General features: G+C 35.4%; 1 protein-coding gene across 2 annotated transcripts in view; it reads left to right on the top strand.

The window, feature by feature from the left end:
- The window catches only part of ssp3 (short spindle 3), a 52,456-nt gene extending 30,567 nt beyond the window's left edge, over window positions 1-21,889 (top strand). For both annotated transcript variants that reach the window (XM_053764093.2, XM_053764092.2), the window contains exons 17-22: window positions 5,758-5,875; window positions 6,158-6,349; window positions 12,828-12,936; window positions 13,720-13,820; window positions 16,537-16,698; window positions 18,779-21,889. In XM_053764093.2, coding sequence (XP_053620068.1) covers window positions 5,758-5,875; window positions 6,158-6,349; window positions 12,828-12,936; window positions 13,720-13,820; window positions 16,537-16,698; window positions 18,779-18,874 — 778 coding nt within the window. In that variant the 3' untranslated portion in view covers window positions 18,875-21,889. The remainder of the gene's footprint in view (window positions 1-5,757; window positions 5,876-6,157; window positions 6,350-12,827; window positions 12,937-13,719; window positions 13,821-16,536; window positions 16,699-18,778) is intronic.
- The last annotated feature ends 5,500 nt before the right edge of the window (window positions 21,890-27,389 follow it).

The following is a 27,389-nucleotide window of genomic DNA, read 5'->3' as shown; positions in this document are numbered from 1 at the left end:
TTGTTGAATCAAATTATTTTTGACTGCAAGAAAATAGAATAATACCAAACAATTTACTATTATTCTTTCTCTTGTTGTAGCTAAAACAATAAAAGGAATCACAATATTAGAGATAAAAAAAACTGTGGCTTACTTGACACAGTAGGTATATTTTGAATGTAGGTAATTGTTGTAAGTTGTTCCTTTATCGATAAACACAATGGCCATAACTAGCGAAGCTTTCAAGGGTCCCCTCGCACTTGTTTGTGCTATTTAATTTCATTTATCAGCGCATTACTTACCGAGAGAGAATTACTTACTGGATTACCCATACCCAGCCCTGAGGCCCTGCAGTATATGCCTTTAAAGTATTTTTTCCAAGCTTACGTCTACTCTGATTACCTTCAATAAGAATTGGCGTTGCTTGCTTCTGTGAGTCATGATTATGATAAATTAGTCACACCGTGAGTTAATTATTTTTGTAATCAACAAATTTTGATTTTTAAAATTTTATTTGTTTCTTTTTTTACCCGGTTTTACCCCGTTACACCTGTTACGCCTTCTCGCTTTCCCACCTACCCTTCCTTCTCCGTGCTCGTAAATATGTGTATGCTAAATTTAAAAAATATTGGTGGAGTACAGAAAGTTTAGGGGGAAGCTGGAGCAAACAAATAAACAACACTAGCGATAACAACATTAAAAAAAAAATCTTTTATGTATTAGCGAAAACTAAAAAACGCAACAAATATTGCTACTTTCAGGTAAAAGATTATATTACAAAGGTTTTTCATTATAAAACGTAGTCACAATTTACTTCATAGATTTTGTTGTAAGTTGCTGTTTTTTCGCACCTGTGTATATCAAAAACCTGTAATGAATACGCTTGGGTATAACCAAATTTCATCAAAATCATTATTTTTTGAGTTTATTCATTACAAACAAAATACAAATCTTTTCTCTTTATAATATTAATATGAATAGTATGAAAATAATATATATATATATATATATATATATATATATATATATATATATATATATATATATATATATATATATATATATATGTATATATATATATATATATATATATATATATATATGGCATTATGGAACTGGATAATATAGGTACTTACTTCAATTGGAACCTAAAACGAACCTTATTAATAATTTTTCTTTGACCTTTTTTATAGGTACATACTAGTGATATATTTTTTTAGAATTAATAAAATGTTTTCTTAATTTATTCTGTTTAAAAATATCTCCACGCCCTCTGCGCATTAAATATTTGAACAACTCCATTAAAAACGAGCGGTACCCCTATTATAATAATCCTTTGGCGACAACCCTAAAAGAGTAACGAATGAATTTTGCATATGCGTGGTCTTGCAATAGAGATTTGTGACGTCACGCACAGTTTGCGTTTATGACGTCATTAGTATTAATTTTATCGTGGTCACACCTGCTGCATATTTTATTTGGGATTATCGCAAATTAATCGAATGATTTATGGCTAAATCTGTCGATTGTACTGTTGACTTGGTTTATACATGTATCAATTAAGCGTAGCGCAGGACATCTAAATAGTAGTTGCTTGTACGGCCACGTCTTACGTATACCGAAATTGAACTGCATTGGAATCGTTCCGTAAAAGTTGATGGTAGGCTCGCTGTTCATGCCGTCCCCCCAAAGAGACTCAATGGAGCCCCGGATCAACATTGATTCCTAAAAATTGTGATATTGTATTATCTATGTCATTAAAACCAAGAAGCATGTTACGAACACGTCCTTAGGTCCGAAAATACCTTATTTCATAAAAATAAATAAAAAAAACATTATTAATTGTACTCGTATTATTAGTTTAAAAAAACATAATTAATAAAATCTTTGACATTGATATTGAAGAATCACAAATAAACTATACAAGCCATAGTATTACGTTTGAAAGTTAAACGACAATGTTTCCTTTGATATCCACTTTCTTCAATTAAAATAAATCCAGTTAGGAATTAACGTGCCTCACACACTTAAAATGCCACCACAGTTTTAGAGATTGACCAGTTTATCTTGACATCTCGTTGCTTTTGATTTTATAAATCGCTACGGATCCCACGATCATAAAAAAAGAAGGTCATAATTATATCTCGGCAGTGGTCGTTCTGAAACTACAGTAGTCTTAACTTTTTGAAAAATTACTATATACAATTTTCAAAGCACTTTTTAAACGTAAATAGATATTATTATCTACGTAGAAAAAAACATAGATATTATTATCTACCTACTTTTTTTTACCTTAGTATATTTCTACTTTTTTTTTACCTTAGTATATATAAATATACTAAGGTAAAAAAAAGTAGGTCATAATTATAAATCATCAAATCAGTATTCTCATGAAAAGGCAATAAATTAACATCAATCTTTGTGAGGCCACTTTACAATGGACGTTTCAACCTCTCTCTCATATGCGAGTCGACAGACGGGCAGCTAATGTCACGGCATATATCACGGTGTAAAGGCGCCGAAACGTGGCCACTCGTTTATCTTACTGAAATTAACGAAAACATTTTAAACGCACTATAAATTGTTTGGAAAGTGCTCGCTTTCGGTGTTGCCAGATGCGGCTTTTGAATTATCATACGAAGTTTTTTATTTTAGTGCCGTGTTTGAAGCGGTGGTGGTGCAATGGTTAAGTTGCTCGCCTGTGAACCTAAAGGCCCCAGGTTCGAATCGTACTCGTGCCACATGAATTTGTATACCAATCTGACTCGTGTATATTAGTTTTCATAGACCACAATTTGCTTCTGGTGAAGGAAAACATCGCGAGAAAACCTACTCTCTGCATGGTTGATTTATCAACTTGAAGAAAGCAATGGCAAATCACTCCATTAATAGTGCTAAGAAAGTCGTTGTGTGTGTTTTATTCCACTTAATGACGTCGACCCTCAACTTTTCACGGATTAAACACTGGACCGATTTTTATGAAAATTTTAACATATATACTTTGAATAGACAATGGTAGGTTACTGCGGGCGGAGATGTGGGCAATAGCTAGTGGCTAATGAAATGAAAAATAAATACACCGTAAATAAATAAGGATATGAAATAAAAATAAACATATGGTGTATGTATTAGCATTTAATATATACAGATTGATAACGTGGGTTATAGTGATGCGTGGTCACCAATAGTATAGGTCTTCCTCTTTTTGACTGTATATTTACATAACTTAGTAGTTATTTATTTTTGTTGAGACTACAAAAAACTGAAGAAAATATTTCCTTTCTAAAAATCATAACAGTACTGGCAACATTACTAGATGCTCGAGCGCCATTCGCCGCAGCTTCTAATGGAAGCGTTTGAATTTAGAACGACACTGCCGCCTGTATACAGGATGTTAACTGAACAGTCATATTGACTTTTGAAATTATACTTATTATGAGCGAAATTATGCACATTTTTAAATTTAAATTAGAGTTCTAATCATTTAATCAACGATATATAGATTAATTTTATATCTAGTTTTGATTGCCAGTTTGAGTGCCAGTAGTCAAATAGTATGTAAATAATACATCACTCTCTGTCACTCTCATTTCGAATTAATTCTGCTATCACAGGAGTCAAGTTATATTTTACAAAGTATAATTGACAAAACGTACGATGGGTATTTATTTAATTCTATTTGTCTTCCAGCTTCATGGTTTTTCGTACTTTTTAATGTACATTGTACAAGATTCGAATGCAATTTATTTTAAGTATATTTTTTTACTTGACAAGTTCAAAATTATTTATTCCACTAAGGATGATATACGTATAAACCAAGTCTACTTCAGACTTCTAAAGCGCAGGTGAAAACGAAGCGGCGTAACAAATTTCACCGCAGACTTTTCTTCAAATACGTCAATTGATAAATATGGGTTTATAATTATATTAAAACTAAGTGGACAAATGACAGATGTAGGGTAGTTTGTTATAGAAATAAATAAGTATGTTTAGAAAATTACCAGTTAATAATAATTTTCGCTGTAATTCGAGATTAATTAAAATGTTTTCCTTCTAGAGCACCTCAAACTTTGCGTCTGGAAGTTTGATAGTTTGGAGGAATCGGTGCAATTCGAATTGGTTTGCTGATCGGCATAACTCGAGCCTGCAACTCCAAACACTTTCAACATAAATAAATATTTGAACTCAATAAAACGCCCATAATTTCTCAAATCAAATACTGTCTTATCCCCGACTTTGTACTTTTAAAGATACCAGATTACCCATGCCATATAAGGCAAGATTTATTCATAGCCCAGACACAATGATTCGTCCGACTTACAACGACCTTTAGAGGCAAGGAATATTTAAGATTAGGTTATCTCAACCCGTCACTGCCCCACAAGGAGGTTTAACGTATTACCACCAGAGCACAAACTACAAATTACGTCTTAAAAACTCTTAATTCAAAAGAATAGGGCTTAAATTACTTGTGTTGATAGATTGATGTTATGTTTGTTAAGATATACGTTATGCGTGAATGACCAATCGGAGGACAGTAATCCAAATTCCAATTTTGAATTCTTGACGTTCCGTCGGCGCCATGTTGTTCGTTTATTTTTCGAAGTGGCCGGATAAGCTTTGTTCTTTTGCTTGAAATGGTGGGTCTAAATTGCTCATTTTCGTGTTTATTACGTCCGTATCTCTGGAAGAAAAACGATGGCTCATTAGTTCGTATAGAATGTTTTCTTGTGGTTTAATTTTTTTGTAGTTGTCTGGTTTTATCTGCGGTCTTTGCAAATGATTGTTGATAAATTTAAGTCTATCCGCGATTTAAAAGGATGTGACTACTATCAAGTTTTTGTGTTGAATATTCAAGTTTATACTTTTGATCAGTAATAAAAAAAGATATTTTTCATTTTGGAAGAGTCAATCACAGTCAATCTCTTCCAATAGCTTCCGCCAACAACGGATTACAGAGCAGATTAGATCTGCAGCGAATTTCAGCGAACTCCGCTGCAAACTGCCGGATTTTCCTCAAATATTTGCCCCGGTTATAATTGGTTCCGCCCCGGTGGGCCCGGATTGTTATTAATTCGCTTTTAAAAAATCGTTACAGGAATTTTAAAATATATGCGAATATCTCAAGAATCCGCTTTTAAAAAATCGTTACAGGAATTTTAAAATATATGCGAATATCTCAAGAATCCTGTTTATATCCAACACAGCATACCGCAATAAGGTATATTGTAGTGCCAATCACCCAGTAGAAAGAACAGTACTTATTTCCGGGATGAAAGGTACCAAAAGGTAAAGGATGAAAGGTATGACTATCTCTATATATTTTCTAAATATCGAGAAGATTGCTATAGTAGAGGTGAAGTGATACCAAACCCATTTTCATATTAACTGGTATAGGATAAAAATAGCACAAAATTACACATAAAAATAGCAAAAATGTCGGCTTACCTAGATGTCTATGTTTTTGAATTAAACATTTATGGTAGCCGACGTGTGTTGTGTTGTTTCTCCAAAGTAAACAACCGATGTTTGTTTTTCATCGGATTTGACTTAAAGGGCTAAACCCACAGCGGTTTGCATGTTGTGAAAGTGAAATATAAAAGTTGTTCTTTTTATAAAATGTAAATACATAATGTAAATTAAATACATATATTTACATTATATAAAAAAGAAACACTTTTATTTTGATTCGACAGATGCGTTCGTATTTCATTACTGCGCCGCCTCTACATGGCAACCCTACCAGATTCAAATAGTAAGCGTATATCCTTGTTGCAGTTACCTCTGCCTGTCCGGCTGTATAACGCGTGCAGAGAAGGCCGGGGAGGCGCGGGAGAGCGTGCAGACGTTGCTGACTGTGTGTGCGCAGCTGTGCCATCCCTGTAAAGTTGATGCTGTGAGTTAGTTGTACACTTTTGTGTATTTAAAAATGCACTTTGCCTTGTACAAGGTTTTATATTTCCTAAAAAAAGTTTAGATGGAATAAGATCAATTAAAGAATTGGGCGGTACTACAAATTATGACTGGCATTTCTTCGCATAAGCTCCCTTGACTATGACCTGCAAGGCACCCGCACCCTGCACGGGACACGTGTCCCGTGATTTTGTCCTACCTGATTGACTTTTTGATTTGTAGTTGTATGTTCTCATATTAGAACGCTAATATTTTTTATGTCCAGGGCTCAGAACGGCAATCAGCGACGCAGTCCCTCCGGTGCGCGCTCGGCACTAGCCTGTGCGGTTCGCGAGCAGAATTCTGCGGGTTGTTCGCGCGCGGCGCCGAACTCAGCCAGAGCGGGATGTTCGTGCGCGCCGCCAGGACCGCGCATTTGTTGCGGGCGCTCGCTGAGCTGGACCATCAGTTGGTGCAGGTCAGTGTTACACGTGGTTCCGCCCTAGAATGGGACCACTCTATATCGAGTATGGCGACTAAAGACACATGCAGGTAAACCAGAAAGCATTCTCTGGGCTCCGACGATCTATTGCAGTGATTTTTCCAAAAAAAATATCCAAAATGCAATAATTATATTCCATCACTGCGTAGTATTCGGAACCCCTGACCACTATGCCTCCCCCCCCCCCCTCACTCCCTCTAGAGTATTTCTTACAAACCAAACAGGGCCCGTCATATTTGCACCTCCTTCATTAAATGGAGTATCTCCTCTTGTTTGAACTGCAAACAAATGCGCATTCGGTGCATAAGTGTAGATCGTTGAAATGGATGCGGCATGGACGATAGGCTCAAAATTCGCTTTGGCCACGTGGTCCGACTTGCTTTGTCCTACCGATCGGACGACATGAACTTTTATGCATCAACATGATCTTTTTAGCGTTGGATAACACCTAACCATTATTAAGTGCCAACCAAGCTTTGAAAATTATTGCTCAAATTTAATTAGTTATGACATCCACGAAATAATAGATAAAGTGCAAAGAGGTAACAAACAAACTCACTGTGACATCATACAAAATAGTTAGGTGAGGTAAGATTAAAAAATATGCCATGTAAAATTATATCTGAAATACTGTATTGCTGAACAAACACAAAAAATACAAATACCATATCTCCCTCTCATTACCACTTCTTACTCCTAACATTATAAGTCTCAGTTGCATCTGATCTGTTTGTTTGTCCGTCCGTCACGCAGGGTCTTTGTTTTACGGTGTTCAGTCGTCAAACGAACCTGGACCCGAGGTGAATTCCAGTAGCCGACATTTGTTTACTTAATGCTCAAATAGGCCCTGCCGCTTGAAATAAATGAATAATTAGTAAATATGTTATAAATAATAGGTAAAAATTAGAAATTATCATCATATTATATAATCATATTATATAATTATATATGAAAATATAAAAAAATACTAGAACACCAGGTCTCTATTTCAGGAGTCAATGACTCATCAGTGGCCATTTCTAGTGCGATTTTGCGATTTGATATCAACTGGCCAAACATTTCGCAGTGTGATGTAGCGAACCAATCACATTGCGGTGTGTATGACGTCGCGTCACAATGCCATATTGTAATGGATTCGTTGTTTACCGAAAATTTTTAATATTCGGTACCGAATTATATCTCGTGAAATCACTTAACATTGTATTTGCTTTAGTAATATACGACATCGAACTTTATCTTTTGTGATGTTGAAATGAAACCTAGCTATCAAGATCTTCAACAATGTTATTCAGAATGTAATTGATAAATATTATCAAAACTACACAAGACCATATTTATTTAAGTATCATCCCTACAATTCAATATTTAAAACCAACACGGCTACAGCCAATTAGAATGCTACAACTGGGGGAGACGCCACGTGACCGCGCAATTCTCAAGCGGATTCGCTACTTTAACACCTGTATCTTTCTAACGTATACCAAATGATATAGCGCCATCTCTGTTCCACTATTTGTCTTGGAGATACTCGTGTTCTCTTGTTTCAATGTATTTGCCGAAACGGAAAATTAGAAACTTGCGTTCTGTTGATTCAATAGTTCCCATTTAATGTTGTATGCGTTTTGTTATTGTATTTGTATTTAGAGAAATGTTACGGTAAACAATACAATGCCATGTCTAGGTCAGTAAGTACCTACTGATTCATATATGAATCCGGTTAATATCGAATGAAATGGCAACTCTTTTTCTCTCATCTTCACCTGAGTGTTTTCCTGATGTTTTCCGCCGACCTAGAGTGTTGGAGCCCAGGGTCAGCTTTCCTACTTTTTCTTCGCCAATTCTCACACGGTCTCGGGTATCTTTAGTTATCAGACAGAGAGGTAAATCGGCACGCATATCAACTTTGACGACATACATGCCAGCAGCTCTTGGGTTTGCTCCTTCTGCTACGACCAGGCGGAAGATGCACAGCCAAACATTTGTTCTCTACATATTTTGCTAGTGTAAGCAAGGTGTGGCCATTCCAGCGAAGGCGGCACCCTTGTACTTTGCTTGCAATTGACATAATGAAATTATAGTAACTTACATACTGTACCGATCCTGTGTAAACAGTATAAGGTTGGCACTGGCAGTCAAGCCCTCATGGCATAAGTCCACCTAATGTTGTTACTTTTTAAGTTGTTCAAATAGATAAAAAAGGCCATGAAGAAGGAATTCGAGTTTATTTGAAATGGTCTTCTGAAGCACAAAGAGCTATTCGAAGCTATATAGAAAAAAGAGCTATATAGAAGCTCATCACTAGCCATTTTAATGTCTCCAGTGTTGGAGGACTAGCCTTCTTTACGGACGGATAAGCGTGGCGATTGAAATTTTATTCCTGTATGTCTATTCCATATATATGCTAAATTTCGTCACAATACAATTATTTCCTATAAAATAGTATAGAAGTATAAAATAGTATAACATAGTGCTTTCCGTATTTAAAACTCAAATAAAGGAAGAAAATAAATAAGATTGAATTAGAGGCTAACTTCTAGCTCTATTTTATTAACCTTTTCTACACCAACCGATAGCCTACTATCACAAATGCTAAACGAAATGTACACTCGACGCCAGAAAAACGTAACACCGGGTCGGATACGCAAACAGAACTGTCGGCGTAATATATTTGTTGTGCTGTACAAACAAGTGGGTTTGAAAGGTTCATTCAGTGAGCGGAGCCGGGGGAAATGACTTGTTTGTGTTGGTTTTCTATGGGTTCGAAATATTTCTTATTTCTTTTCTTTGGTGGAAAAATAATGATACTCAAGAAGTTAAATAAAGGTATATATTGAATTTAGTATAGTTTTATATATCCTGTTACCTATAATAGGTGAAACTGTAGTCAGCATGAACAATTATTATGTGAAGTTTGGTTGAATAGGCCCTAGATTAGATAAATGAAACCCGACCCATGTTTCACTCAACTCGTGAATGGGTGCTGCCAGGGGAAACAGGTCGCTCGATCTCTTTTATTGGCCTGTCACTTACGTCAACTGTTTAGTCACTTGAAATAGAACGAACAACATATGATCCAGTTGCATGAAAAACAATAAAACAATTGAAAATACTCACTTCAATAACCTTGTTAGCCCATCCCGCAACAGTTTACCTGTCCGACTGTATAATATTGATTCAATTTGCAGTTCCGACTTGTTAGAACTTGGCTATGTGTATCGATCGTGTCTGTGTTTGTCTATTTCATTAATGACTATGTATCCATATACTCGTGTTTGTATTATGACAAGATAATTGATCAGACAAATTATTTGATATTAACTCATGATTATGGTGGACTTTTTGTATGAGTCCAACGTCAGAGCGATCTAGGGACACATATATAGATGAATTACTTATTGAGCCATTTATAGAATTGACATAAGTTAGATATTCAAATAAATGAGCACAAGGCGGGATTATCGGATATGCAATCTCTGACTGTTTGTTAGGTCCAATCTTATTAAATAGAAACAAAAGAGCATACAGCACCCTGAATCGCAGGTCAATAATGCTTTAGAACTGTTTCAGTAGTTTTAGGAAACACCAAAATCAATTTTAATAAAATATTAGGTATTTAATAGTAGAGTACGAATTAATTACAATATTTATTGTCCCTTTCATAATACATGCAAAACCATTTGTGATTTTTAAGTACGCGTAATTTAATATTAAACTGTTTTATTTTTATTTATTTTTAATTTTTAATTTACCTTAATTTTTTTCTGTTTTATTTTCTTTGTCTGCCTGTTATTTTCATACAGTCGCACTTCGGTGACCGCGTGACGGGGTTGTATCAGAATGTGACGTCACCGGTGATTTGTTGAGATTCACCCTCCTGACCGGAACTGGTCGAGTGGAGAGTAATTTATGTACTTACTACCAATATGGAACTCTATGCGACGGCACTAGCTGCGAATTTACAATGATTTTAGATAGCTCGATGTGCTGTTGACTGTACACCCTTTTATTACCGAAATTGCGAAGGTCTTCGCTTTATATAAATTGCAATAGCAATCGGCCTGTGATCGAAAGGGCCCAGGTTTTAATCCTACTCGTGCCACATCAGTTTGTATATCAATCTGACTCAATGTTTTCATAGATCACCACTAGCTTCCGGTGAAGGTAAACATCGTGAGGACACCTGCACACTGGTTGACAGTTCATGTTTGTTGGTGTATGCGTCTACTTGCTACTAGATGTCGTCTTAAAAGTCATGTTTAGGCGACTTGAATAAGATCTGACACCAGTGTAAGCATTAACACACTAGAATAGAATAAGGAAAGAAAATAACTGCCGTTGTGATTATTACATTGTCATCTGCAGCCCTCCGTGACCCACTGCTGGGTATAGACCTCATTTCGTCTACGTCAACCATCTCTGTCCTGGGCCTGGGCCATACTAGGTAACATAGACACTTCCAAATGTAGCTATTCATCTTTATTCTATTACGTCATTATTTACACCAAACAAAAGTAAGCCAATAACCGACCGCGGCCATATTTGCTCATCCCTGATTCCCCACTCCCGCGGGACGCACTTTGAAGTCTATACTCGATAATTACCAGGACCGCCGGGACCCGGGTTCGAGTCCTGGCAAACACAATTATGACTGTATTACGCAGATGTGACTGTATGATTGATTGTTTGTTTATGGGTGTAATTGAGGTTTGCAGGGTTTGTGGTAAGCGTGTAATGAGGACATTTTCAAATCTAATAATTGTGTTGCTTATTTTTTTATTATTACGTATTGACTTTTCTCATAACTTCCGTATCTATAAATGTGCTAAACTTGTCAGTTTACAATTTTTTTTGTATGATATCATTGAAGGTACGTGCGCGTTAATACTTATATAATAATACTTATGCCACGATTTTGCCAAAATCTTCGTATAAAATATTATAGTTTTCCATTGAACAATGTATGTCACTAGTCACAGTTAAATCGTCGAAAACGGTGGCCACTAAATTCCTTTTAGTCTACTGTTATTACGTTGTATTATAGAAAATTATAATACTTTCTACAAAAAATATTTATCTAGTGTGGCATAAATAAACTGATAAAAGAAAATGTTTCATTATCGTTTAGAAAAAAGAAATTAATTATAATGTATGGTAGTTAGTGTGCGAGGAGAAAGCGCTTTAAGTAATCCACTGGTGATCTATCCCAAAATATCAAAATTGTCTCTCAGAGGCGGCAATCCATTAGCCCGTTGGAATCGTATCGATTACCGACTCGGGGACGCGCCATTAACGGCTGTGCCGGTGGGGAAACTCGAGATCTGTATTGTTCACCGTTTTTAGCCAAACATGTATTTATTTGTCAGTTTTCATGTCTTGTATATCATTTCTTCTTCGCCTTACGATTACATATGGAATCTATATGTTAATTGGAATGATTACGAATGGCATATGTCACAATAATTACATCGAAAACAAGACCTATTTGCGTTGTTATAAAGATTAGATTTCCACAATTTCTGCGTGCCAATACTTGAAAGTTCCTACAAATTTGGTACTTTATTTCTAGCCCGCAAACTGTGGTGTCATTGACAAGAAGAAATAGCTACAAATGATACACCCAATTTTAGAAACGGCTTTGCTCCTTCGTGATCATTCTAGTTTAGTATTATAAATTCTGCGTTGACACACCTCCATGTCAATGTCAGAACTATATAATGTAAAACGCCGGAGTGGCCTCGGAGCAGTGAGACCGCGCTCTAATGCAGAATACTAGCCACATTACCCTCTCGAATATCTGTACAAATTGGCGTTGATGCAACACAGCGTAACGGAACAATGAGGCCGGTCTAAAAGAATAACCAACATAGCCCTCCTGAAATCTGTACACATCGGCCCTTTTCCCTAACAGCGTGAGGTCACGCAAGTAACCTCAGATTCGGTTACGAAGTTGCAGATTGAGTTGGCCGCTGGTCTCGCATCCCTGAGGAAATTGAGTTTGCTGCCTAGTTGGCTGGCTGTGATTTGGAGGGTTTTTAGTGAGGTCCGAGGGCTCACAGTTTTTGACATGGGATTGCATTAGATCACTATGCGTGATACAGTACATGGGGAAAATAAAACTCTTTTATTATGTCGGTTTAAAGTGACTCCTAAATCGCTTACTAAGATTAGTAAGCAATTTAGTACAATCTATTTTGTGTTTGCAACTATACTATACAGTACTCTATTGCATATAAAGCAAAACATACAGTTACAGACTTGAAAATTACATTCTATGCGCAAAATTCAGCTTTATCGCGCGCGAGCAATTTTTTCTGGTAGAGGATATAGACGAACGGTGCTGACAGCCGAATCTTCAAAATGAAATGCTGGCCCTGGGCTTGAGATTAAGACAGGAACATGTGAAGTTGAGAGAGATATTTAATCTTTATATTAACTAATAATTATATTGTCGCAGGAGGCATTCGGTGAAGGCGGGTGGCCGCTGGAGTTCCGTGCGGCCGTGGCGAGATTGCTGTCTCAACACGCGCCCAGCGACAAAGAGGCGCCCAGGTCCACTGCCCTACGTAAGTGTCAAGTTTTTTACAATGATACAATTTAATTATTGTCTAATGATGTGGTTTAATTAATATAATTATTGTCGTTAAGAGAGATCACACTGAAATCAAACCCGTGGAGAGAACCGTTGAGGTGTCCTCTCTTTGGGAATCTCTGAACCGAAAGGTCCCGAGTTCGATCCCCGGTCGGGTCATAATGGAAAATGATCTTTTTCTGAATGGCCCGGGTCTTGGATGTTTATCTATATATGTATTTGTTATAAAAATATAGTATCCCATAACACAAATCTCGAACTTACTTTGGGACTAGCTCATTCTGTGTGATTTGTCCTAATATATTTATTTATCCTGGCTGCATCTTTAGTTCATGCTTATCATATAACGCGTTATCTTCGGAACCTGTTGATTTAACAACGACAATGTTGGTTTACAGTTTATATTTGATCTACGAATCTGTTACTCTGTCGAACGTTAAAGAAATAGTGGTGTGATCGAGGTTTAATTGCGATCTACAGAAAAAAATATAAATTATAGAGGAGGTACATTATCATTGTATTGCATGCCAGTGAATGAGCATCCTAATGTTGTTTTGCGTCACTTGTTAGAAAGTAAGCAGCGACCCGCTAATCCTACGCAACTACAGACTTTTATATAAAATTCATGTATTTGTATCCTCACACCAACAAATGTAATTATTAAGTGTTTTCTCTATACGTTTGTTTACATTTCAGTAAATTTGAGAAAATAAAGTTATATAATCACATTAACGAAAATAAACCGTTTCCCACATAGGTTTGAGCAACCAGCGGCTGGACCAGACGCTGTCGGAGACTATGGTGCTGGATCTCATGGTACTGGTCGGGTTCGTCATCGTCAACAACCCACAGATGCAGGTTTGTCAATCCGTTTCTCATTTTTTGGCCCTGTCTTACCACTTTCTAAAATATCATATTTTAATCTGACAGATAAACTAACCTAGATAAATCTGCCTGATGTTATTGGAAAGTTAGCTCTACGCAATATTTGTAAAATATTTTAAATGTTGTCTGTTCGATATGTTACATCTGATACTTTTTCAGCAAGCGATGAAACGGGCCCTTAATCTCTTATCTTTATGTTTAAAATTGAGGTCAAACATACACAAATCACTCTTTCATCTTGGCGTGTTCTTATTTGCATTCGGGGCTGTGATGCTGCGAAGCACGGTATCAGCGTAAATATAAACCTTTGCCATTTTGAACTCACTCAAATCTATAAGTATTAATAAAAATATACCTCGACAATCTTTAATAGAAAAAAATCTGAAAGCATTTTTGGAGAAGTTTAAATATAAAATGAATTAGTTTTCCGACTCAATGTTTTTTTTATCTTTTTCGTTATTAAAGTCTTCTATTCATCGAAACTCCATATATGTACCTGAAATTCTAGGTCTTATCTTTCAGATCGTTAAATTCATCGTCATTATTATGATTAATGATAATTAAAATGCCAATATCGTAGTCCACTTCGACATAATTGCACTTAAAGGCATGGTATTAATAATAATGTTCAAGGAAACAACGTTTGCATCGTTATTTCTCCTCATTTGTACCTATTGTTATTAAATAGGTAAAGTATAAAAGTAAAGCTGATTGCAGTATTTTTTGAAATAGAGAATTTAATTGCATTAAATGCAATTTCATGCATTTAGTCGCACAAAGTCAACTATATCAAAATGTCGTTTGTATCAAAATTAGCACAGTATCAAAATGGTCACTTTTAAATGTCGCATTATCCAGAATGACCACTGCACCAAATTATTAGTTGACACTTACCAAAAATGGCTTATTCTAATATTTATGAATTTTCAGCTGTATTTCAACACATTATTTTTGTATTGAAATACCTTTAAAAATCCTTACCAAAGATATTTTATAGACAATTTCATAAATAATAGTAAATTATTGTCTTAGGTCATCGCAGAATGTAGAAATATAGATTTAAGATTAGTTAATTTCGTGTACATCCGTTTTTTAGACCTGACATGAATGCCAATACGAATATGAGTAAATTTACCACTTAAGTCTAGCCAAAGATAAGCACGAAACGCCTAGGTCTAGTCTACTATCGAAAACTAGCTGAACCTAGGTCTGGCCGACAAGGTTAAACCTAGGTTTAACCAAACTTAAGCAGGCTACACCTAATTGACCAATTGGGACCAGCTACACCTAGCCGCACGTCGGGGTTTAGCTGTAACATGTATATGTCGCTCCAGTGGGAATTTTGGAATAAAAAGTACCCTATGTGTTATTTCATATTGTATTCTACCCCTGTACCAAATTTCATAACGATACGTTCTGTAGATACACACATACATCCTCACATACTTTCGCATCTGTCATAGATGTTTATTAGTAGGTTTCACCAGCTTTCTCTCCCTTCCCTCGCTAGTTTACATCGATGTCTTGACCGTTTCATTCCCATGCGGGCTGCACCTGTGTTCTGTCCACGTGTGAACTCAATTAGACGGGTGCAGTTTTATTTATTGTATGTTTACTCTGTTCTCTAGTCTAGACGGTTATTTTGCCGGTGAAGTACAAAGCTACATAGTCATTATATATTATAAAACAAAGTAGCTCCCCGCTGTCTGTCTGTCTGTCCGTGATATTTGAAACTACGCAATTTTTGATGCGGCCGCTCCATATCCTCCGGTGGATGTCGTAGCAGCTGATAAGCAACATTATTATCTATATGGAATGTTGACGTCAGTCAGGCAGACGCAGACATCTAGTGATCAAAATTGTTTTCGTAAATCCAATGGAAAATTTAAAATTAACGGTAAAAGGAATAAAAATATTTTTTTAAGTAATACAATTAGCTATTGCTGCTTATCAATCAATTAGGTACCTATAAAAAACAATTTGCTAATAAAATATAGGAAGCTACAAAATTCCCTTCCTTCCCACGGGCACAGGTGTCTTCGAGAACGAAATGACCATCAAGTAGAATATTTATGTAGTCGCGCGATTAGCACATGGCACCTTTGGTGTGCTCTTTTAAAGGGGAGTGGGATGATAGCCCACTTACACGCTGTAATATACAGTTACTGTCTAGGCTATGTCTATTGGTGTTGTAGGCTGTTATTTTTATGACCTAGGTTTGTAAGACCTGGTTTTAATTACGTATTTTAATCAGCATAGTCTTTTACTGCAATCGAATAATAAATAAAAAGAAAGTACAAGTGTTATTCGTTTTTTGTATTCGACTTTAGTAAATCAGCATTGTGATGTCAGGCAGGTGACCAGTCATATAATGAGAGCCAAAACTTTGAAATTGTAAGGTTAATTTTTTAAGGCGAACCTCGGCCGGGCTTCGGATGCCGCTGCTGTGAATGCAACCGGGAACACGTGATTAGAGTCCGCATTGTGACAGTGTATACTGCATTTGAAAATTCACGTGAACATATATGTTTTGTTAGTTATTAATCTATGCTAAATTGTAGAATAGAGTTTACAAATAAAATTGTGAATAAAAATACCAAATAATATAATACTGAAACTGTAATCGACTTTGCTGTCGGTAATCACACTTGAGTATTTTCATTGACGTTAGTTTTTTTTTTTGGCATAGGAGACCATTTGCGACGGCTGGAGTGTCATCAAAACTCTATGCACGTTGCCAGCCAACTGGTTGGTGTCCAAGACACACAGCCACGCGCTGTTGCCGACGCTCATAGCGTTGTGTGACAGGCCATCAGTCGCCGACGCTATAGCCTGTGAACTTAGCGTACAGGTAAAAGGAATAGGAATATATTTTTAAGTAATACTACCACTGGAATCATCTATTAATGCTTATTAATCAATTAGGTATAAAAAAACACTTTGCTAATGAAATGTAGGAAGCTACAAAATTCCCTTTCTTCCCACGGGCACAGGTGTCTTCGAGAACGAAATGACCATCAAGTAGAATATTTATGTAGTCGCGCTATTAGCACATGCGACGTTTGATGTGCTCTTTTAAAGCATTCAAGGTTACGTACATTGCCGTTATTATGTCTACATGTTGAGTCCCATTACACTGATCAAATTTTCGTATGGGAGCAACCCCGGAATCGCGAAAACATTCAGCTGTTCCAATCAAAATCTGATACCTTGAGGGGTTTCGGGGTTGAACGATGAATATTCTACATTATAGAGGTTGCTAGCAAACATGATTTAGTATTTGACCCTCTCATAAAATAGCTAAAAGTATACCTTAAGGTAAAATATGTTATGTCTCGTTCTGTCAATATAATACAATACAATACTCTTTATTACACCAAAAGCGAAATTAACAAAGTCAATGTCAAAGTTTCAAGTGCCATAGTGACAAAACATACTTTAACTTAAAGTAAAGTATATAAGAGGTGAGAATCCAATTAGTTGTCGAGAAATTGCACATAATTGATTACTGAAACTCAAGCAAGGGAAATACTTACCAACGTCCCATCTCTAACTTTATTTACCGTCCCTCCAAACCAGCTGATTTAGTGCCAAAACTCAAGTTAACTACGCTACTAAGCTAAAAACAGCTGAGACTCGTGTAATATTCACGATCGCAAATTGCTTTGTGTTCTGACAAGACTTTGTTTGAAGGTGGAAGTTTTAGGTAGCTGACTTTTTGTATAGTTTCAAACATTTTGGTCTTGGAGACATTAAAAAAACGTGATAGAAAACTTCTTGCGCTTTTAAAATTAAATATTTAGCTTCTTATTTATTTATGTACATGTACTACTTAACATATAATGTACTCATAAATATACACAAACATAAACTTTAAACAATTAGATAATTAAACACAAAGGCACTAGGTATTTAAAAAGGTATTTGAAAAGCATCACTTTCCTTGTCATCTTTTAGGAAGCAAGTAAAGTCTCATTATAACAGTCTCCTTTAATCTATTATATATTTATTCATTGTTCTATAATAACAACATTTACGCTTGTCTGTATGTAAATATATATTTCTCCTATATCTTTTTATTTCAATATTTAATTTTTTGTCTATTTATTTAATACTGTTAAGTTTACTGCACCCTCTTAGTCTACTTGTGTCTCTTTCCATCCAAAGGTTGTCTGGAAGAAATTGCATTAGCGATAAGTCCGCCTTTGCACTCATTATGTCTGAATATCTTGTTGTAACTTATAACTCCTTTGTGAATGATGCAGTAAGAGTCTATCTCTATCTATCTATATTTCAGTAAACTGAGGCGTTGATGTGTAATAAAGAGAGAATACCATTATAATTGTTCATATTCAGAATTATGCCTTCGAGTAGAATGCTATGGTGATTACTTACCATCAGGTGGACCGCATGGCTATTTGCCTGCTTTTTTCTAATCATTATTTCTAATCACAAGTTAAAAATAAAATTTTCACAGCTCTGAAAATTTTGTTACTAGACCGGGAATCCCTGGGAGGAAAGTCTCAAAAGACAAACTATAATGTCACTTTCAGTAACTAACAACAACTATAATACCTGTGTCCTTTGACGACCTCTGTAGCCTACGTCAGTCATCACGCTGGAAAATTATCTTTTTCGTATTGACCTAGGTCTTATGTTTTTACTGTATATGTTATAAAATATAGTCTCTCTCTCTCTCACACACAATCTTCTGAGCGTATTTCCTCAGTCATTGAACGATGGAGCCTAGAGTCCGCTTTCCTACTTTTTCATCTCCACTTCGCACGGTCGTCGACATCCCTAGTTGTCGGACCATTATAAAAGTGTATAGTATCTTTGATTAGTAGCCCATAATACATGTTTCGAATTTTAGGGCCAACTCAATCTGTGTGATTTGTCAATGTAAGATATTTTTATTTATCTATCTATAGATGTTGGACGAATACCTGGAGAGCCCCGAAGCTCAGAAAGTGAAACTGATTCAGGTGATAAAGCAAGGCCGCGCCAAGAAGACGGACAAGGTGTGAGCGGTGAGTTGGAGACGGGCCTAATTTAGGGAGCTGTGGTTTTCTTACTTCATGTGATTTTGGCGAACTTTTTCAACAAGATGTGAACGGTGTATCCAATGTTTCGACTTAGGGAGCGGTGGTTTTCTGTTTAATTTATACTATTTGTAGCAAACCTTACGAGTGTGATATAGTCACTGCGTGACAAAACCTCTTTTCGGCCTGCAATAACAAATATGATTATCGGTGGTTTTCTGTTTAATACTATTTGTAGCAAACCTTACGAGTGTGATATAGTCACTGCGTGACAAAACCTCTTTTCGACCTGCAATAACAAATATGATTATTTTTCGAGTGAAATCAAGAATCGGGGGAATCAGGAACAGGGAAATCAATACTGTGAATCAAAACTGATCCGTGAATCCGGCTGTAAGACCAGCATTTTATACATCATTGTGTCACGATCGAATGGAAAATCATATATAGATTATATAAAATGCAATATACTTTCAAGAAATAAACGATTAAAAGTATATTATGCGCCTAAATGATTAACATAAACGGAAACCACAGCTCATACCACGAATTTATAAAATTCGGAATTGTAAACAAGTTACTTCGGAAATTTTGTAGAGATGAAGACATAAACACATAGGTAAACTGAATGTACTCGTATGCAAAAAAAATCTGTGTTAAATGTTGTCCAAGGTCCTGCCAGCTTAGTACATAATATAAATTCTGTAGTAGGAAATATTTTTTGGTAAATATTTTAATCTGAAAGATGTCTTGCAAAATATAATTTTCGCAAAAATGTTCGTCCATGGAAATGACAGTTTATTGGCTGTCAAGTTGTACTACTAAATTAATTATGAAAAAAATATTAATGTTTGTTGTTTCAAAAATAGTACTTATTATTTTACTATATACTCGAAATGGTACTGGCAAGACCAGCATAGTATTATTATTATATTTAAAAATATTGTTCTATACTGTTCCCATTATCGTTGTCCTCCGACTCCAAATATAATAAATCGGTGTTTACTGACGTACTTTTTGATGACACTATACCTATTTTTCTATGGACCTAGTCTCGATTATATATAAAAAATATTTACATTTTTCCAACTGAAATTCGAAAACTTGAAATCTTTATATTTTTGTATAGTTACTTAAAAAATAACTTATTTATTTTGAAACTCTAAAATCAATTCGAGTTTTCAAATGACAGTGCTTTGTACTCTTCGTTTTGTTAAATGTGTTTTCGTTAATTTTTGGGGTTAGAAAAACGGAAACGAACCGTTGTCAGGGATTAGAGTAAAAAGTAGTTTAAAATTTAAAATTAATTGACTGAAATTCTCCCATTAATTGAGGAGATTTTGCCCGCTGAATATGACACTTTATTTCTAATGTCGATTTAAATACTTCAGACTGAGAAAGGACTGAAGGATCCAAGTGTTAAAGTTAGATTCAGTCGTGCAGTGCTTTAGGGTGGGTTGCACCATCAACTTTGACTTTAACCTACGCAGAAAAACGCAAAGTACGCCATTTTGTCTAAATGCCAGCGGTGCGACGGCTAAAGTCAATGTCAAATTTGACGGTGCAACTCACCCTTAGAAGTTTAGAAACAATCAGGAAATTGTACTAAAACTCTTAATATTTCACAAAAAATCTCAAGTGTTGTTGTTAGATTTTTTAAATAATGAAAACCACATATTAATCGGCTGTCAAAAAGTGTTATTTTTTACAGCGGTGCTTAATGTAGAATTAAAAATAACTATATTGAAGGTACGTAGACAAGGTATTAGGGTGTGACCTAAGCGTGTCTTGAGGGACACGTTTAGATTCGGACGGGATCATCAAAATTTTAGTCTTATACACTTAGGATTGCTGTGATAATGAGGGAATAGAGGATAATGCGTTGAAACTTTTGTATCAATTATGGTAGGTGAAAGGATGGAAAAGAACATGACGTAGAAGTCGAAAAATGATACCTATTTGATTGGAATATTAAAATAAATAAAAAGTATAATAAGAAAGATAAAGTTTGTGGGAGGTATGCATGAGTTACCATTTTTCGACTACACATTTAGGAATTGTGTCGATTCTGTCCTTTTTAAACTGTGCTTGAAATTAAGGATGAGACGACCACGCGCAGTCAATGGCTTAAGTCCGTTCCGTGAGTTTTCTCCTTTCTGTATTTTTAGTTGTGATAAATTTCTGTTACTAAAACTGTGATTTATATTTATAATCCTGTCACTTGGTGGACTATCCACGGAAGTGATATTTCTTAAACCTGCTATGATAAGAAATAAAGACAAAAATGCTTTTACTCCGAGTATTAAGTTCGATTATTGAAAACCGATACGCTAATGTCGTCTTGTATAGAAATACATAATTTATTTTAGTTAATATATATTTTTATTTTTAGTGACTAACATAAAAACTGTCAATCGATGTACACACTACACAGTGTCAAATAAGTATCATTAATTTTACTATGAGACGACTAGCAAAGGTGGTCTTAAGATATACACCATAAATATAAAATGCCTGCTGACATTATGAAAAATAAAATCAAGATTAAATTCTTAAGCAAAAAAATAATAATCCATAAATAATTTTCAAAATTAGTCTTTTCAATCAACCTCGTAAACAGAATTTAAATACTTAAGTCAGTACTTATTCTAACTATATTGCAGCGATTGATTGCATACTAAACTAAATGACAAATACTCCACCGAAAGGGGCTTAGCGCTTCAATAAGAAGATATGACATCTAGTCACTTCAGTCTGTGTATCCAGAATATTACTTTAGAGCTTTATTTGTTCTTCTAACATGTACAATATACTCATGTGTGTAGGAAGTCACTTCCGTGGACATTACATCTAAATTACATTTAATATATTGTAGTTTGATTTAGTTGTAGTACGGAGTCGACTTCTATTTATCTGTGATTACTTTATTAGTTAATAATCTTCTCATGTAACTTTCATTGTGTATTTTTGTGTAAGTGGCGAATAATAATTGTGTAACAGCATTTATTTTGTTTTATTGTAAATTCCCAACACCAATGTCTTGTATAAATAATAATTTGAAATAGTTATTATTAATAAAAAATAATTTTAAATAGTTATCAATAATTTGAATGATTTGGGAGTATTAAATTAGTGTAATTATCTAAAAGTAATCGTAATATATAAATTTGTAAAATATATAAATTGAAAATCTGATAAATTTAATTTCAATTTGACTGAGTTAGCAGTATGTAAAATAATTAATCAAAAATCCTCATATAGAAATTTGACTATTTGAAAATTATCCACCACATCGAACGGGGAAATAAGACACATAAAGATATGACTGTTATAAATAGTCAATTCATATCTGGAGTTTAAAATAGGCGGGAAAATTGCTCTCATTCATACAGAGCACTCAGGCATACACTTTGATCGGACAAATTTACGGAGCGCCTTTAAGTGGCGCGGGAGTTATGTTACGAGGATGGCGTCGCGGACACAGGGTGAGTGTTATTTACAATCAGTTTTTTTTTATTTGCTTAGCTAGTTAAGTTTATCTATAAAGAGTTTTGTTACTGCTATAATTTTTTTTCATATTATTTTCATGTCACCCATTTCTTGTAATTCTTCAGCTCCTCTATTATTAATATTCAGTTTTTTAAGGTGATTTCAATGATAGATTTATTAATTTTTTAATGATAATTGGAAATAAAATGTATTAACGGATACATCGATTCTCTACCAAACTGTGTGATTGTTGATAAACTGCATCCACCACGTCAACTTCACAAATTACTCCTTGCGATTACGGCGACTGCAAAGTCGTTGAAACGTCAGCTACATTAAATGTACAACTTTTGTAAAAAAAATGCTAAATAAATAACACCCTGTGGACACCGGAATCGAACTACGACCATCGGAACTGCTCCCAGACAGACAAACATAAACGCGAATGTCGCATGCCGCGCTAATAGCTTTCTTTTGTGCTCCGTTTTATGGGACCCTCCGCTGATGCCTTGCTAGTCATGGAGATTTGGGCTCGATACGAAAGATGAAAGGTCTCAAATCTTGTAAGAAAAATGTACGTAGTGCGACTTTGAGTCGATTGAGTCGATTCGCAGTGAGACGCACCTAACCAATCACAATCCGCCATTGTGACGCAACGACAACCATACAATCTGATGCACGCAATGTGATTGGCGCGCTGCGTCTCACTACGAATCGTCTCTATAGTGTACTCGCCTTCCGTACATTTTGACTGACGAAACCTTTGATATGGAGCAGAGAGGACATTAAACAGAGAACGTATCATCGTATGTCAAACGAGAATATTTTTTGTCAAATAGAAAGAAAAGAAAGAAATCATTTATTCGGCAAACACATAATTTTATGTGTTTGCCGAATAAATGATTCCAAACATTAACACTTAAAGGTAAAGTACAAAAGAGTATCGAATACAATATGTAAGCCGAAATGGCGACCAGCTCAGCATGGTGTCATGATATCGAGCCATGGCGCTGATTTTCAGCTGGAAAATAAAGTCTTCTAAAACGGAGATGCATTTTATAGAAAAACTCGCAGATATAAAAACATTATATCTGTGGAAACACTAAAACGATTGAACACTTTCGTGGACGCTCGATGAGACACAAAAAAAGTTTAATTGTTACGACTGCTATTAGCAGTCGTATCGCTTATTTTAAACACGCACTTTAAAATGTCTGTAGAGATTTTATAAAATAATTGTAATAGTTTTTAATTTAAAAAAACCGTTAGCGTTGTTTAGACGACATCACTTTACGTTGGCACAAAACGACCGAAAGTTATATAAAAAATGTTATTATGTACTCCTCAAAAATTGTAAAACCATTAAATTTTCGTACGCATTAAGGCATTAAGCACACATCAGTGGTCTACAATAGAAAGTAGGAAGAAGGCGAAAACGCGCGTCGACTCGGAAAAACATTTCCGATGGATCTGAACCCCGATTATGGATTAGTCTATGCATCAATGGTTCTGGTGATTCCTCACTGTTTCGGATTTTAATCGCGACTTATTATTTTTATCCGACTTTAAAAATGTATGTGTTCAATTTATCTAACCTCATCAGATATAAGACGAGATTTTTTTTTCGTCGTTTGGTAGCTACAGTTGAGAGAAAAATATTAAATTTCTGTAAATTTGGTACTTGTTTCTTTTGTTATAACAAAGTTTATGATTAGGAAATGTTAATAAAATAAAAAGTCCTTAGATTTACTCCCTTTAGTTGACGATATTGTTTAACTTAATTTCAGTTTATTAAGTTTCTATATAAGATCGTTTAATTCAGAAATGTAAATGTTACATTTCAATTGCTTTTATAATAGGCTTTGCTCTCATGGTTCTAGAATAGAAGTAGAGTACTTAATATAAATCGTTTTTTTTTTGAAAGCTTAAATCTATCTTTACAATTTTAGTTTTTTTAGTTTTAATAGTGTGTGCATGTGGGTATTGTGGATTTATTCGTGTCCGTGTGTCGTGTTCGATTCACAGTAATAACTTGTGTGTCTCACAGAATCCAGGCTCCACGTTATTATTTCCCATTTATTATTATATATTATTAATAATTTCACACTAATAAGAATATATGCAAGTCCCAGCCCCACGACCTTTGCACCAGAAACGGAACCCTGAACCATTTGCGGTGTTGCAGATCGTGACTCGACTACTGTGCGGTAAGGGTGTGGCCACATTCTGCAACTACACATTATTTCATTTCTTGCAAGTCTTTTTTTACCGTTTTACCGTGGCCTAACCTCCGTCGATAGACAATTCAGAAATTGTATGGAAATTCGAAGTACGTCGACTATGGAAAAAATCAGAGCACATAGGACCGCGCTACTACAACGCAACGGAACAATGCAGTTGGCTCTTTGTTAGAAACTGCATTTATGTGTAGAAATTATGAAAATATTAAGACAGAGATTTGTCACGTCTCTCATCTGGCCGTTTTCTCGGTTCCTTCCTCAGCCGTTAAGCGTCGGAGCCCAGGGTCCGTTTTACTACTTCGTATGATCTTCGGTATCCATTCATTTTCAGCCCATTGGCACGCATATACTCCTTGACGATATCGTGCCAGCAATTTTTGGAATTGTCTCTTCTGCCAGGATTAGGTAGAAACAGCATGGCTATTTCTGCCTGGTTCTGGCAATTCACAAGACAGGTTTATTCCTTATTTATTTGGCTTTTAGCAGAATAAATCTTACTCTCTCACTCTCATATCTCAGATATTATCACGATTATTTTTACAATCCAAAAATTAGGCTATTAGGTTTTCCTGAAGGCTTTTGGCATCGACTAGATTTTTCCTAGTGAGCATCCACCCTTGTAGACATGTTGTAGGTGTGTACACGCCTTTATACCGGCGGTAATGGGCGCGTGCGCCGCAGTAAAAAACAGTACGTCAATCCAGCGCTAATGGAGAATAGAGAAATACATAGAGAAGACTACGTATCCTCGTCTAATAATTTTTGTACAAAGTCGAAATAGAAAAATATAATAGTAGGTAACTTACGATCCTTGTTTAATTATCAATGTTGTTATTTAAAATTTTGTAACGGTGGTGGATGAAAATCAATAAACGTTTAATTATTATTAACTATCGGCCCGCCCGTCTTCGCACGGGTGCAATATTATGCATGTTGTATACATATAAAACTTGCTCTTTAATTACTCTATCTTTTAAAAAACCTATATCAATATCCGTTGAGTAATTTTGAAGATCTAAGCATACATAGACTGTTTTATACCATGTGTAATGTGAAAATAAGTCCAGAAATGCTATATATTTTACATTGAAAAAAAAAGTCCTTTAACAATATTTACTACTAGTTTATGGAATATTAAATTTCCAGAGTTGAAGTTTGCAACAGCGATCTTATAAGCAATGTGGTTGTTGTCATTAGTTTGGTCATCTTTCTAATTGTCTACTTTTTAAATGAACATTGAAAGGAAAATTGTAAACTATTATTTACATTTGGTCTTAATAGGTTAAAAAATTGGCAAGTTTGATCCTTGGAAATAGAGGCTCCACTGCTTTTTTGTTCTGCAGACGCCACAGGCTCGTGACGTGTCCTTGTTTGGATGGCGCTATGCATAATGCTTAATTAACTAAAAAATTAACTAAAAAACTATAATTCAATTCAAGAAAAACTTGATTATTTACTAGCGGCCCGTACCGGCTTCGTTCGGGCAAAACCATAATGAATAAAGTAGTCTATGTTACTCCTGGACATTTCTATCTCTATGTCAAATTTCATCAAAATCGGTCTAGTACTTTTTGAGTTTATTCGTTACAAACAGAAATACAAATCTTTTCTCATAATATTATATTAATTTTAATTATTATGTTATAGTAAAATACTATGGATCTATTTTGAGCCATCGTGTGGACCAACCATGTCGACGATCGTGCGAAGTGAATACGAAAAGTAGGTAAGCGGACCTTGGGCTCCGACGCCCAACGGCCGAAGAAGCCCAGGAACTGGAAAAACGCTCCGACGAGACAGAGAGATGTGTCCCACTTCTGGGCAAACGCCTAACATATATAACTTAAACTTACCTTTACATTATTTAAGTTAATGTATTGGTAACAAATTATTTTTTTCGAGTTTAAACGAAGAAGGTCTCAAGATAGCGGTAACTAAATGAAGATAGTGAGGCCAGTGTGATGGGAACCTTTAAACCGGATACTATCCAGGGTAATTTTTAACAAAGTTTTCATTTTTATTAAATCACTTGTACTAAAATAGCTATAACGCTTGAATCTATTCTGCATGCGACATCCATCGGCGGCTAAAAGCTTTCGAACTGTCGAACACGCACATATCCACGTATATTTTTAGGCCGGGACCGGACCGGCAGGGACCGGCAGGGTGACGTGGGAATCGCTCGCCTGTTATGGTCTGCTCTGGGACTGGTGGGAAGTTTGGGAATAGGCTATTTTCGAACTAGTCAAATCACATATTTTTTCGTAATGTCAAAAACTACAATTTCTGTGGTGTTTGTATGACAAGAGACATCCCGTGACGTCACTATTTTTTAGAGTCAAAAAGCATTTCTAATAGACTTTGATCAGAACAAAAAGAATTTACCTAGGTATATCGCGTAAGTAATAAAATTGACAAAAGTGACATTTAATTATCACGTTTTGATATCTTTATGCATTTCATTTTTTATACATTCAATCAAATAGACAATTAAATATGATGTCTGGTGAGGCCGAAGAATAAAAAGGCATTTTATATTAATATACTAAACAAAAATTATTGAGTCAAAAACTCAGATTAATTACAATTTTTTGGAAGATTTTGTCGAAAAGGCAACCATTTCAGCATGTTGCTGTGGCAGAAGCCACAGTGTTGATCTTCAGCTGGCACTATGGCACACATATAATTTTGAAAATCAGGCTTTAGGGCATAATTTGTGCAGGAAGGCAATTTTCTACACGTAACCGAATACATACAGTAGGACCACGAGT

Source organism: Plodia interpunctella, chromosome 25, assembly GCF_027563975.2.
Source record: "Plodia interpunctella isolate USDA-ARS_2022_Savannah chromosome 25, ilPloInte3.2, whole genome shotgun sequence".
Classification (NCBI taxonomy): domain Eukaryota; kingdom Metazoa; phylum Arthropoda; class Insecta; order Lepidoptera; family Pyralidae; genus Plodia; species Plodia interpunctella.
This window is presented reverse-complemented; position numbering and strand designations above follow the sequence as displayed.